Source organism: Puma concolor, chromosome A1, assembly GCF_028749965.1.
Source record: "Puma concolor isolate L17-30 chromosome A1, mPumCon1.1.hap2, whole genome shotgun sequence".
Classification (NCBI taxonomy): Eukaryota; Metazoa; Chordata; class Mammalia; order Carnivora; family Felidae; genus Puma; species Puma concolor.
In genome coordinates this window covers 221807939-221823287 of record NC_141667.1, presented here as the reverse complement: position 1 = coordinate 221823287, position 15349 = coordinate 221807939, and the positions used below count along the sequence as shown (strand labels likewise).

The window sequence follows — 15349 nt, the reverse complement described above, 5'->3', positions numbered from 1 at the left end:
AGAACTGTTACTCCAACTGAAACATTTAACCTCTGTTTCTTGTCAGTCAAAGGTTTGCTGTTGAACACCCCATGCTATCCTTTTCTCTTTCAGAGATGAGCTGCAGATTTGATTTTTAAAATAATATTTATTACTTCCATGGTGTCTGACCATTACTGACCCCTTTTAGTGAGTCGCAAAGCATGCGGAGTGATATTTGCAAGGGAGAGTTTACGGTGAGGGTTGCTTTCTGTTCCCCGGTCTTACACCTGTCCTCTGTGGGTAGCTGAGGGTCAAGCAAGCCGGAGTGAATATTCAGAAGTATGTCCCAGGACTCCAAAACCAGAAGATTCGATTGGATGAGTATTTCTCCATCATTCATCCCCAAGTTACCTTCGACATTTTCAGCATCTGCAAATTTATCAACAGTCAATTTGTCCTGAAGGTCCGAAGAGAAAGGATGCCTGAGGCATGGAAAAGTCAGCCCGCACTCAAACTGCGAGGTAAGTAACTCTGCCCTTTCCCATTGCTCTCTGCAGTGTGGGAGATTTCTCGGAAAGGGACCAGGCAGAGCTTTCTGATTTCCTCAGAAAAGCTGGCTAAAAAGCTGGAGGCTGCCCCGGGAGAACTAGTGAGAAGCTTTAACTGTTTATTTTTATCATTGAGAGAGCGAAAGCACATGCAAGCAGGGGATGGGCAGAGAGGGAGACAGAGGATCTGAAGCGGGCTCTGTGCTGACAGAAGAGAGAAAGCCAGATGCAGGGCTTGAACTCACAGACCAGAAGATCATGACCTGAGTCAGACGCTTAACTGCCTGAGCCACCAGGCATCCCTAGAGAGAAGCTTCAAAGTGCTGAGTGCAGCAAGCCGTGGCGCCGTGGTGGTAACTGAGGAACAGATTCAGGAGATAATTAAGGCAGGAGTTGGAGACTGGATGTCGGTGTTGAAAAAGAGAGAGGATATTTAGGATAAGGATTAGCTTTCTTGCTTGGGTAACTGGGTGGTGAAGGTGTGATTAACAGAAAAGACCCCATGTGAACTTCCTGGGGCAGGGACTTTGCCCATTTGGGTCACTGCTGTATCCTCCAAGTCTAGAATAGTGTGCCTGGCTCACAGTAGAGACCAAGTGCATGTGCGATGAAGCAATTAAACAGAACATTTGCAAAGAAGCTTGAAGACGAGTTCAGTTGCAGACATCCATGCATAAATATTAATAGGCAATTAAAAAAAATCACTGTTGATGGGAGTATAAATTGTCACAATCATTTTAGAGGGCGTTTTAGCAATACGCATCGAAAACATTAAAAGTGAGCATATTCTTCGCCTCAGTAATTCCATTTCTGAGATTATATCCTTAACAGAATTGTCACGATTATCCACAACGACTTACCTTAAGCTTGGTCATTGCGATGTTGTTTATAGGGTGATAAAAGGGGTGTAACATAATCAGTGCTAGCTAATTGCTTAAGTAAAATACAGTATAATCAATGTGGCCAGCGAAAAGTATGATGCATATCTCCATTTATGCCATGGAAGGATATATCTATTATAAAATTGAAGTGAAAAATTCAGATTACAGAAAAAGATGGCAGAGAACCCCATTTTTTAGTAGTTATCTGAGCGGTGTGATTATGGGTGACTTAAAAAAATTTTATTACAAAAATATTAATGTCTATTTTTGAGAGAGAAAGAGTATGAGTGGGGGAGGGGCAGAGAGAGAGGGAGACACAGAATCCGAAACAGGCTCCAGGTTCTGAGCTGTCAGCACAGACCCCGACGCGGGGCTCAGACCCACAAACTGCAAGATCATGACCTGAGCAGAAGTCAGACACTTAACCGACTGAGCCCCCCAGGCGCCCCTATGGGTGACTTTTAATATTGTCTTCAGCCGTTTTCATTTTCTGCAATGCATGTGTACCGCTTTCATAATAAAATAATAAACAGATCTGTTTTTAAGGAAATACGCATTGAGTCCAGGCAGCAAGGTTTCTCTGGGAATTCAGATTCATTGTCAGCATGGTGTCGGAGGCTGTTGTGGAATACTAAGAGAGAACGCCAAGACAGAACCCCGGGGAACACCAACTCATTGAAGGAATGAGCGAAAAAACCTAAAGGAAAAATTGCAAGAAGTGTCGGGGAAGTCCGTGAAAGTGAGGTTTCAGGGAGGGGGTTCTGCCCAACGCCATCCAACAGCAGAAGGCCTCAGTAAGGGAGAGACAGATAGACTCGTATTGGAGTAGGTAGATCGGAAGCCGGGGATGGGGCCACTTCCAAGTAAAGAGAGGCGCTGCGAGCCAGGGAAGATGGGTAAGTGGAGACAGGATGTATAGACAGACGGCTGTCAAGAAATTTGGCTAGAAGGGAAGGGGTGAGACCGTGCGGTGGATACGAGGGCATATTGTGTGGGTGATGATCTGGCGAGCTGTAGCACCGGCGGGTGACCTGCTGCATTGTCACCTTTCTCTCGTGACGGCAAGGCCAGATGATCTGGATGGAGTCCGCGCGGTGCATGATATACCTGTGCTCCCCGAAGCTCCGCAGCCTACGAGAGCTGGAGGCGCACCGGATGCACCTGTCTGACATCGCCCCCCACGACACCACCAGGGACCTCATCCTCCTGAACCAACAGCGGCTGGCAGAGATTGAGCTGTCCAACCAGCTGGAGAGGAAGAAGGAGGAGCTGCGGGTCCTCTCCCAGCACTTGGCCATAGAAAAGAAGAAAACCGAGACCTTGCTTTATGCCATGCTGCCGGAACATGTGGCCAACCAGCTGAAGGAGGGCAAAAAGGTCGCTGCGGGTAAAGCATTCCCTCCCCTTCATGGGTGCCTCTGGGCAAGAGTAGCGGTGTGCCTCAGGGGTTAGGGGCACAGGCTCCGAAACCAGACAGCTCTAGGTTTGGATTCTGGGTCCATCGCTTGTTAGCAGCATGATCTTGGGCAGGTTGCTTGAGATGCACGTCCTCAGTTTTCTTCTCCCAACATCAAGAATAATAAAAGTAATACCAGAGTGAAACATGGATTAAGTAAGAGTGCCTGTCAACTTCACCCACCTATGGCACATTCTCTAAGACCCGAAAGCTATGGCTTGACACTGGCCTTTTCTTCAGTGGCCACGAATAGAGTTCTTTAGCTGGAAATAATACACCCACACGTTCCCTAAATCATGGGCCTCTAAAGACCATTCTGGGAGAGCAAGCCATTTCTGGAGGAAACGATGCCCTGTTTACTCTGACCTCACGTCCCATTTGTCACGGGTGGGTGTTCACCCCCAGACATGTGTGGTAAACTAACTCAATGCCAGGGTGCTGCCAGGTCTCGAGGACCCAAAGGAGGTCACAGTCTTGCAGCTTTGACAGACATATACAGAATAATTTCACAGGGGTGGCGGTAGCCAAAGGAAAGGGAACTAATGTGCATCAAAGAGCAATTATTGTGCCAGGATCTGTGTTAGACGTTTTTAGACGTGCCATTTCATTGAATTCTCTGAACACTTCTATGAGCGAGGTGCTATTATCCAAAACAGCTGAGTAAATCCACATTCACCCCAGTTTATGAGTAAAAGAGCTGAAGACTAATCAGAAGTCCGTCTAACTCCAACATTCATACTTTTTCCATGACAAAGGTGTGGAAACACAGATGCCAGGGAAATTCATGATAAAAAGGCGTCAGAAAGGAAGAGACAGGAGGCAGGGGCTGTGAGGGTTTGTATATATCAAGTGTATGGCACTTGAATTAGACCTTGAGACTTTATTTCAGAGGAAAAGCAGGGAAAGGCATTTTGGGAGAACGGGATTGCAGGAGCAAAGGTGAGGCAGTCTCAAGATAAATACCGCAGCCTGTAGGATACTCCACTTGACATGACCAGTAGGTAGCTAGGAATTGTGGGGAGAGCTCGAAGAAAGGTCCTTGGGTAAGCTACCGATCTAGGAATTATTGCAGTGTGGGTGGTGGTTAAACACCGACTCTATGAATTATAAATAAGGTCATCCAGGGGGCAGGAGGTGAGAAGGGACGAGGGTTAGGTTTTGAAGCTTAAGGAACACCTATTATTTAAGGAGGAAGAAAAGCCAGTGGAATGTGTGAAACAAGGAGATCAGAAAGGTAGGGAGAATATGAGGAGAGAATGGCGGGCCAGAAGCCAGAGGGCGGAGGAAGCTACGTGAAGGAGAGATTATTACCAGAGGTATAAATAATACAGAGAATGCCCAGCTGTGTTCAAGCAGTCACCCATTTGGTCATCCAACAAGTATTTATTGAGGATCTACTATGTGCCAGGCCCTGCTCTAGGTGCTGGGGATACAGCAGAGTACGAAACAGTCTCTCATCTCGTGGAGCTTACAGTCCAGTGGGGAAGATAGGCAACAAACAAATAAAAAAATTCCATATAAAATATGCCATGTAAGGCTTGTGGGGTTGGGGGCAGAAATCAGGCCAAAAGGATAGAGTCTAGGGACTGTTATTTTAGATAGAGTGATAAAGGAAGTTCTCAGTGAGGTGGTTATGTGTGAGATGTGAGACAGAGCCCTTTGGATATTGGAGAAAAGAGAAGTCAGAGAAAAGAGGCAGAGGAAACAGCAGGGCCTAAGCAGGAGGCACTTATGAAGCCCCAAGGAGGCCAGTGTGGCTGGAGTGGAGTAAGCCAGAGAGCATGGAGACGTGAGATCAGAGAGATGGTGAGGACAGAGGGGACCCCTTACTGGCCATGGTAAGGATTTTCTTTCTTTTCTTTTCTTTTCTTTTTTTTTGAGGGTGGGGGGGGGCAGTGGGGAGAGCAGGAAAGAACACACGAGCAGGGGAGAGGCAAAGAGAGAGAGAAAGAGAGGGCAAGAGAGTATCTTAAGTAGCAAGGAGCCTGACACAGGGCTTGATGTGGGGCTTGATCCCACAACCCAGGAATCATGACCCGAGCCAAAACCAAGAGTCGGGCACTCAACAGGCTGAGCCACCCAGGCACCCCAAGGATTTTCCAGTTTAGTCTCAGTGTGTTGAAATCACGGATTTGAGGCACAGGATTGGAGGGTCTGATTTCAACAGGTCATCTGGCTGCCGTATGAAAATTAGCAAGACTGGAAGCAGCCCAAGGAGTTAGGAGGACGCGCTGAGCACACGGTAGCCCTCTCGCCAGACACGGATAGTGGAAGTCGCCACTTCGTGACGACCAGTCTCTATCAGCCCCGGCCTGGATCTCCTGTAGTTCGGGCTCCGCAGCAGGCCACCTGCCAGAAGCTTCTCTGTAAGCCAGGGCCCACCCAACCTATTCCTGTCCTGCCATGGCTCTCATCACACCTTACCGGGTGCTCGTTTACTCTTACGTCTTCTTCACTGGACTGGGAGCACCTTAGAGGCAGAGGTGCCGTCTGTTCCACGTTGCACGCGTCTCCCCGAACAATGACCAGCTCATAGCAGGCACTCAGGGAGTGTCTGTTGGCCGAATGGACCCGGCTCCTTTTCCCCAAGGCTCAGCCAGATTTGGTTCCCAGAGAGCACTCGAGTCTAGAATCCAGAGAATCATCATCCCATATCCTTGGCTCTCACTGACGCTCAGTTTACGTTTTGCAGGAGAATTTAAAACCTGCACCATTCTCTTCAGTGACGTGGTGACATTTACTAACATCTGTGCTGCCTGCCAACCTATCCAGATAGTGACCATGCTGAATTCCATGTATTCCAAGTTTGACAGACTAACCAGTGTCCACGAGGTCTACAAAGTAAGTGTTCACCTACTGTGTGTGTGTCCCACTCAGGCAGGGCGGGAGCTCGGTTATCGGTCTTCCTTTGCCTCTCTCTTCGCTGCTCTGTGTCTGGTGTGGATGGGAGTGGGGTGAGGAGCTACAGGTAACAGGGAATTGGAGATATTTTAGCAATTTTAGTTTTTCAGAAATCCTTTTATAATATCCAGTGCCAAAAGGCCTTTGAGGGGCACACTGTTTTCCCAGAGAGTAATTCTACCCCTTCCATTCAGCAGAGAGTCTAATCTGAATAACGTACGTCTGATATATAGCATCATATGCCAACTCAGGAGCCATGTCTTCTATGGAGCTTCCACCAGAAGCAGAAAGCCCTTTGGGCTAGCTCATTGGTGGTTTCCTGAGTCAGTTTTCCTCTCATCCCTCCCTTATGCTCCGTATACTCCTGGCCAATAACCACCAGCTTCGATATGGTCCTTCTGTCAATATGTGGAAAATGACAAAAATATTTAGTGATATATTGAATGCATAAAGGAAACCATCTGAATACCCTCTCTTCCCTCTTACAGGTGGAAACTATAGGAGATGCCTACATGGTGGTAGGGGGCGTACCAGTGCCCATTGGAAGTCATGCTCAAAGAGTGGCTAACTTTGCTCTGGGGATGAGAATTTCTGCAAAAGAAGTGATGAATCCTGTTACTGGAGAGCCCATCCAGGTAGAGAGAAACTGAGTACTTTGGTTGATATCGACCATCCCACACACTACAAAGTAGAATTCTGTTTATTAGTCTGCTCACGTGGCTGCTGGGCATGTTACAGTAAGTACGATGGGTAACGTCTCCCAACTCTTGTCTTCTCTTGAATATGTTTTAAGTAATAGAAATATTAGCAAAGATATCATCGTCCCAAGTTTTCTTAAATTTCAGGGGAGGCTTTGGAGCGTGGGATTTTCATGTGATTTACCACGAGTGTCTTTCTCGATAGCTTGGGACGGTGCTGAGCAAGCCTCTCCACTTGCTTTGCAGGGCTCGATCCGTCTTGGTATCTGGCTCGTTTGTAATGCCTGCTTTTTTATTTGAGCATCCAACCTAACAAGTGGCTCACCCCGCCCGCCCCTGGGGAAACTGTATACTCAGCATGTCCTCTCCCAGGTCAAGTCAGGCTGAGGCAGGAAACTGCTTCCAGCCAGCAGCTCGGACACCACGATGCCATGAGAGATTTAGAACAGCGTTCCTCCCACCACGTGGCCCTGAGTAAGACATCTGCCCACCTTTCTCACAGGAACCTGCTCTTCCAGGCATGGACATTTGTTCACACTATAAAAGATGGACAATTTTGGAGATGAAAAGCAGGTGTCGTCTTCTGTCTGCTCAGCAGATCCTTGACGCCCTGAGATGCCTTAGAGCAGGGCTTCTGCATTTTAAAATGTAATCCCTTCCCTGATCCTGACAGTCAGGTCTTCAAAATAAACTACACAGCCAACCGAAACTCAATAAAGACAAGTATAAGACAGAATCGGATTTTTCTAAATTATGACCCTTATGTAGGAGATTCTGAAGATGTGTTCAGCTCACCTTCACCACAAGTCAGACACTGAGAAATGCTGCAGGTTCTGGTTCTGGTATGCACTGTGTGCTTCTGAGTAAAAGCCGGCTTTACGTAATTGCAGGAACTACATATCCACAATATTTGGTCCGTTGGAAACACGCAGATACATCCGTTGAATAAAAGCCCCAGGATCATAAATAAAAATCAAGATGGGAGGGAATGAGATAAGAAGGTCAGATAAGAGATATGTGTTTCAGTTAAAGGGCTCTAATATAAGCCATTAAAGAAAAAAAGAATTGAATATATACCGTTGTGTAAAGTGTGTGTGTGTGTGTGTGTGTGTGCGCGCGCGCGCGCGCGTGTGTGTAAAAGGCATAGCTATAGAGATGACAGTAATGTCATACCAGTAAGAATGAAATTAAACAATGAATTCCTGGAAACTATCCTGGTGGATTTTACCCAGAAGAAAGCAGGAAAAGATGTTATCAAGTTTAAGATAAGAATAGGGACATAGGAGCATCATTAAATATCCTCCAGAAACAACCTACCGTGTGGGTTTATTTAAGGAAGTAGGGAAAAGGACTTGAAACATTTCACTCTCTTAGAAGAACTGTGCTGCCATTTCAACAATTTTTAAATTAGTACTCTTTGAGATCTTCTACTATTTTATTCACATTTCCTTCAACTCACATGTACTGAGGTCCTACTCTGCATGAGACAGTATTCTCGGTGTTTGACAGGCTCATTTTCCTAGAGGAATGCATCTTCTTATTTCAGGGAGAAGAAAATCTAGCCTGAAAAGATAACTAAGTCTGGCTAGGACGTAGAAAGCTGCAATAGGCTGCTCTTCCCATACTAGTCGTTAAAAAAACTTAGTGAGCAAAGAAATAGAAATAAACTGATTCCAGAAAGCAACCAGCCCTTTCAAAGAGGACACCCATAGTTATGTTCATGTCTAGTGGAGCTGCAGGTGAGGGTGAGAAGAAACCAGTCTGAATTTTAGTGAACTTTAATGGCCACGTGGAGGCCAGAATGATAGGTTAGAATCCCAAAGATCCTGTCTTTTGTCAGTTCTAGCCACAGAATCTGTACCCGTCTACCAACTCTCCCACAGGCCTTCACCAAGTACATGTGGTTATTCAGTCAAAGGGTTAGGAGGAGAACTGAGAGAAACCCCCAGTCCCTGAGGCATGTGAGGCACATTCTCCAAATGCGAGTCAATGGCCCATGAAAAGGTAGGGTTAGAGTCAGAGAACAGACAGAAATCCCTGTGAGGTATTCTTGGCCTTTACCAAGTGCACTACAATGACACTTTGAAGTCTAAGGGCAGAGAAGAATGGTAAAGAGATATCTCCCAATGTGCAGAGAGCCAGCATGGGACTAAAGAGCAAAGAGACCCCCAAACACCTCACCTCACAATTAGGCTGTAAATCAGAAAGAGATCTTCCACAATTTAGAAAGCTGGAGACTTAAGGAGGTTCTCAGATCCTTGCTTGTCCCCACATCCCGAGCCCTGATGGTGATAAAATCCTGATCTAGCCTTCTTAATATATGAAATCATATATTGCATGGAATCTAGCAGTATCTTGGCAAAAGAAGCCCAGACTCAATTCAAATACAGATAAAATTCACCCAGTCTCCACTCTAGCAGCCTGACAAAAAAGAGATTTGAACTTTACTGAACACTGAATATTATCTACTTCAGTCTCTACTGTAGTTTCACATACAATATAGAACATACAACTAAATAATTAAAAATATGAGATGCTAGAAAATCAAGAAAAATGTGGTTTAGTGTATAGCCAAGAGAGGAAATAGTCAACAGAAGCAGGTCTGAAAATGGCCTGGATGTTGGAATTATGGGACAGAATCTTTTCAATAACTACAATAAAGATTTTAGGAGATCTACTGGAAAAGGGGGACTGGTTTGAACAGATGGGAAATACATGCTATCTATCTATAACTATCTATTAATCTATCTACCCAACGGAAATGAAAACCATGATATCAGAAATCGGGAATAGAGAATTCATTTTAGGGCTTTAACAGATTCTAGACACAGTAAAGGAAAGGATCAAGGATTGTGAAAATGAACAATACACTGAAACACAGAGAAGGAAGCAGGGTGAAAAAAATGAAACAGCACATCCTAGATCTGTAGGACAATAGCAAATGGACTACCACAAGTGGAACTAGGGTCCTAGAGGGATACAGTGAGACTGGGTCAGAAGAAATATGTGAAGAAATCATGACTGAGAATTTTCCAACATTGATGAAGGATATCAACTTACATATCCAAGAGCTTAGCAAACACAAGCAGGATAAATACAGAGATAAGCACTTCCATTCTTAAATACCAAAAGCCCTACTCAGTGCAATTCAGCAAGAAAAAGAAATATAAGACATAAAGATTGGAAGGGAAGATGTAAAATGATCTTTTTACAAAGACCACGGTGCACTTATAAAACCTCAGCTAGATCAAAATACCAAGGTCACAGGATATAAGGACAGTGCACAAAAATTAGTTGAATATGTATATACTAAGGACAAAAATTTGGAAAATGAAATAAAAACAAACTACCTAAATTTAGTTTTAAATGTTGGAAAATAAGAAAACTGGAGGACTTACACTACCTAATTGCAAGATTTATTGTAACGCTACACTAACAAAGACAGAGTGAAATTAGAAGGATAAACATGGATCATTGGAGCAGTACAGAGAGCCCAGAAAGAAACTACATATTTAAAGTCAATTAATTTTTAACCAAGGCACAAAATCAGGTCAGCAGGGAAAGGAATTTCTTTTTAAGAAATGGCTCATTTCTGGGGCAGCTGGGTAGCTCAGTCGGTTAAGTATCCAACTTCAGCTCAGGTCATGATCTCGCAGTTTATGAGTTCGAGCCCTGTCTCAGGCTCTGCGCTGACACCTCAGAGCCTGGAACTTGCTTCAGATTCTGTGTCTCCCTCTCTCTCTCTCTGCCCCTCCCCCACTTGCAATCTTTCTCTCTCTCTCTCTCTCTCTCTCAAAAATAAATAAAAGTATTTTTAAAAATTTTAAAAAAGAAATGGTTCATTTTAATTGAAAATACATATGAAAAGAAAAATGTACCTCAATCCTTCATATATAAAAATTAATTTGATATATATCACAGATGTAAACATAAATGCTAGAACCATAAAGCTTTTTGAAGGAAATATAGGCGAATAGCTCCATGAATTTGGGGTAAGCACTAATTTCTTAGATTGGACACAAAAAATATTAATCATGAAAGTAAAAAAAACCTGATAAACCTCATTATTGTGGGCCAAATTTTGTTCCCCCCCAAATTCATATATTGATGCTTTACCCCCCGGGCCTCAGAATATGACTATACGTGGATATAGGGCCTTTACAGAGGTGGTCAAGTTAAAATGAAGCTGTTAGGGTGGGCCCTAATCCCATTTGACTGGTGTCCTTGCAAGAAGAGGAAATCTGGACATAGGAAGAAACACCAGGGATGCACAGGCACGAAGAAGAGACTATGTGAGGCCATCCACAAACCCAGGGGAGATGCTGCAGAGGAAACGAAGCCTGCCAACACTTCGATCTCATAGTTCCAGCCTCCAGAACTGGGAGAAAATAAATTCCTGTTGTTGAAGCCACTCAGTCTGTGGGTGTACAGAATGGGGAAAATACTTGAAATATATGTGTATCCCATATCCAAGCATATAGTAGAGCACTCCTCTATATTAACGATGAAAGATAATCCCGGTTTTTATATGAGCAAACTCTTGAACAGACTTTTCAAGAAAAAAGATACAAGAACGGACACAAGCTGCATGAAAATGTGCTTAACATCGTTAGCCGTCAGCAACATGCAAATTAAGACCACAACGAGGTAGCATTTCACACCCACCAGAAGACCAAATGATGGTGAGACTGTGGAGCAACTGGAGTGTCACATTGCTGATGAGAATGTAAAATGGTGCAAACACTCCGGAAAATTGCTAGCAAACGGTCTGTTTTTTGTTTTTTTGTAACATTAAATACGCATCTACCTTGTGATCCAGGAATTCTGCTTGTAGGCACTTACCTAAGAAAAATGAAAATGTGTGTCTACAAACAGATCTGTATAAGAGTGTTCCTAATGGCCCCAAACTGGAAATAACCCAAATGTTCGTGAAGTTAGAAGCCTGGATAAAGAAACTGCGGTATGTTTTTACAATAGAACAGTCGCAGTAATAGAAGAATGAATGACTGGAACATACAACAACATGGATGAATCTCAGAAACATTCAACTGGATAAATGAAGGCAGGCACAGAACAATATGCTCTATGATTCCATTTGTGCATAGTCCTAGAACAGGCAAATAATTCTTTGTAAAAGAAACGAGGAAGCCGTTACCCCTGCAGAGAGGGAGGGAACTTAACTGGAAAGGGCAACAAGGGGACGTGGTGAAGTAATGAAAGTAGTCTGTATTTTATTCTGGATGGTGGATTATAGGGTATATGCTCCTGTCAAAACTCACGGAGCTAAATGCTGAAGATCTGTCTTTCCGTTTTAGGTATATTATACCTTAATTTAAAAATAAAAGCAAGAGTATTCGACGGTCCCTTTTCAGTGAGATTCTCTTTGTACAGATCAGAGTGGGGATCCACACGGGACCAGTCTTAGCAGGTGTGGTGGGAGACAAGATGCCGCGGTACTGTTTGTTCGGTGACACTGTGAACACGGCTTCTAGGATGGAGAGTCACGGGCTTCCCAATAAAGTGCACCTCAGCCCCACGGCCTACAGGTAGCCATTCATTTATTCCTTCCTTCCTTTGTCTTTTCCTACCTCAAGAATGCTCACGGTGCCTGGCAGCTGTGGGATCGGGGGTAGTGAAGGAAACCCATGGTTCTTCTCCCGTGCCACGCTGGCTTATAGAAGACATTGTACCAGACAACAAATACTGTCGAGCCTCTTCCATAAGATAGTTTTGCTCCCAAGGAGCATATGGTCTAACGCAGGGATTGGCAAAGCATAGTCATAGGCCAAATCCAGTCTGCTGCTTGTTTTTTGTAAATAAAGTTTTATTGGAACACAGCCATGCTTGTTGATTTACACATTGTCTATGGCTGCTCTCATGGGACAACAGCAGAGTCGAGGAGCTGTGGCAGAGGCCGTATGGCCTGCAAAGCTGAAAATATTTACTCTCTGATCTTTTGCAAAAAAAGTGTGCTGACCCTTGGTCTCGCAGAAAAAGAAAGAAGTGTTCACTAATAATTATTTTGAAAGTGTGATAAGTACAATGGTAAAGATAAGCATAAAATAATACTTATGGTTTCTTGAGACCTTACAGGAGGTGAACCAAATTCTGTTCTGAGTTATTTTATATATGTATATGTTCATTTACTCTCACAACGGCTCTATGAAAATGTACTATTATTCTTATCTACAGAGGAGAAAAAAAAAATCAGGCACAAAAAAGTTAATGACTCGCTTTGGGTCCCAAGTTGGCTAGGAAGGAAAAGAGCCCAGATCAAATGTGGGGTGAGGCTCTGAGTCCCTGCTTTATCCACTGTACTCTTGTGCTTGAGGTAATTCAAGCGTGTGTGTCTTGGGAGACTAAGCGGGGTGCCTCATCCAGTAAAGAAATCCTTTGTGGAGGAAGAGATTCCTGAGCTGAATCTTGAACAAGGAGTTCCGAGTAGGATTTAGCCAAAGCTGAGGCTTTGGGGGAGAAAACCCAGCAGTACCAGCACAGATGTAGAGTAGGAGCTAAGAACTACAATTTAGCTTGCTAGAGTAGACAATATGGAGCAGAAAGTAGCGTGAGCTGTGTGTGCCCTGTCGAAGAGCAAGGGTGTGCATTGTAGGTGGAGAAGAGCCCCCGGGGAGTGTGAGATTGGAGACAATGGGGGGCCCAGGGTTTTATTTGATGCTGATACTCAAGACCCTGCAAGGACAGGGGTACCTGGGTGGCTTAGTTGGTTAAGCATCGGACTTTGGCTTAGGTCATGATCTCATGGTTTGTGAGTTCAAGCCCCGCATCAGGTTCTACGCTGATGGTGTGGGGCCTGTTTGGGATTCTCTCTCTCTCCCTCTCCCTCTCTGCCCCTCTCCCACTTATTCTCTCTCTCTCTCAAAATAAATAAACTTAAAAAAAAAAAAAAAAAGACTGTGCGAGGACAGATTTGAGGATCAGGAAACAGGACAGAGAGGACCTGTTAGGAGCTGGGTTTGAGCCAGAGCATTGGTGGTGGGAATTTGGGGGAAAGTAAAATCAGCTGAACCTGGTAACTGCTAGAAATGGAGAATGAGAAAGAGGGAGAAGACTTGAATGTCTCCCAGGCCTCCATCCTGGTGACAGCGACCTGAATCTCACCACTGGACACAGGACAGGTAAGAGGGCTTCCAGTCTACAGGGGCAGACGATGAGTTCAGGTTCGGAAGTGTTGAATTCAAAGGAACCGCAGAGCATCCTAGGTAGAGGTGCCATTACATGGATGGATGAAATATGGAGTTGAGGTGTTGGCTGGGGCTCCCAACTTGGCGAAAGCAACATATGGTTGGTAATTCAGCCAGGGGATTGATGAGATCACCTGGGAAAGGTGCAGTGGGAAAAGAGCAGCGCAAAGAACCAACATTTAAGTGGCAGGTGGATGAAGAGGGGCCCGTGTGAGAGGCAAAAGAAATAAGAAAGAAACGGCAGAGTTCAGGGTGAGAGGCACCCTTGGAGATATTTTTAGGGAGGAGGAATTGAACAAAAATGTCAAAATAGTGACAGGGACTGAGACACGTGCACCAGAGGTTTTGGGGACACGATCAGTAGTTGTGGTAGAATGGTGGGGATAGACGCTGGGATATGGGTTGAAGGATAAGTGGGAGAGAGTGTATAGGATTAAAGGAGGAGATGATAACGTGGGAAGGTTTTCGCTTCTGTTTGGGAAGGAAGGGACCTTAGCAGGCTAGCAGGCTGAGGGAGGTTGCAGACGGTGGGAGCCGGAGAGAAAGTGAGAAGTGGCTGGTTGGGCCAAGCCTTGAGCAAGCGGGAAGGGACATCGATCGGGTGCCCCTGCACAAGACACGGCATCCTCTGAGACACCTCATCCTCAAAGACTGGGGAAAAGGGGGCGTGTAGCCGGTGGGGTGAGAGGCTGTGGGGTCTTACCTATAAATGGTTAAAACTTCATACAAGAATCAGATCACAAGGTAGGAACCACAGTGACTTGAGGGTGAGGAAAGCAGGTGCCAAGGTGGGGGGGCTTGAGGAGAACAGTGAAGGTCTGAAAACTCCACAAAACTGGGAAAGGACAAGGGAAGGTCAGTGAATGCTAAGACCTGGCTGAGGCAGCTGAGCACGAATTAGAAAATCTCTGGTCTGCACTGTTCTGTGGTTTCTCTCCATTAGCTGGCGACAGCCAGTAAATAAATAAGCAAGAAAGCATTCCGTAGGTATCCCATAGCTCTGTCTCTTTTCACAGGCCCCCTCCCTACACCCTTCTCTTCCGTTCCTTGGCAGCCAGAAGTCAGGGAGCAAGCTTGGGTGGTTAGGATGAGCAAGCTGGGGTAACGGGGTGCCTGGGGAAGATGGAAAGGAGAGCGCTGATCTCCAAGGAGCCTCCTGCTTCAGAACCACGTGGGGCTGGCGCACACTTCCGCCTCACCCTCTCCATTGTTGCCAAAGCTTAAGTTATACATCCGTGATCTTTGATACCTGGTGCGATTTGTTCTCTCTGTGCAGAGCTCTGGAAAATGAAGGGTTTGAAATAGTTGAGAGGGGCGAAATCGAAGTGAAAGGGAAAGGGAAAATGACCACCTACTTTCTGATCCGGAACCTGCATGCCTCGGAGGACGAGATCATGGGCAGACCTCACAGCCGGCTTGATCGCAAGGGTGAGCAGAAAAGAGAAGCCGCATCTCAGTGTCAGATATTTTTTCCACTAACAATTTCAGATGTGTTTAGTGGGGCCCTTGGGCATGTGGGGTCGGCGTGGGTCATCCCTTTGCACGACTTTCTTTGGGTCGAGGCTCCCAAGGATCAGAGCAACCAGGATGAACACTTGCATCCGGGGTAGTCTGATGCCCCTGGAGCTGGGCTGATGGGCCCCTGGAGCTGGGCTGATGGGCCCAGCCTAAAGGGTCCCTCATGCATTCATTCTCAAGGTTC

The 15349-nt window shown here is 45.3% G+C and overlaps 1 protein-coding gene across 1 annotated transcript in view; it reads left to right on the top strand.

Annotated features, from left to right (window-relative positions):
* The window catches only part of LOC112860827 (guanylate cyclase soluble subunit beta-2-like), a 71879-nt gene that overhangs the window by 44853 nt on the left and 11677 nt on the right, over positions 1-15349 (top strand). Inside the window, exons 10-15 of the mRNA XM_086717592.1 lie at positions 266-482; positions 2457-2777; positions 5539-5687; positions 6236-6382; positions 11837-11991; positions 14924-15075. Coding sequence (XP_086573718.1) covers positions 266-482; positions 2457-2777; positions 5539-5687; positions 6236-6382; positions 11837-11991; positions 14924-15075 — 1141 coding nt within the window. The remainder of the gene's footprint in view (positions 1-265; positions 483-2456; positions 2778-5538; positions 5688-6235; positions 6383-11836; positions 11992-14923; positions 15076-15349) is intronic.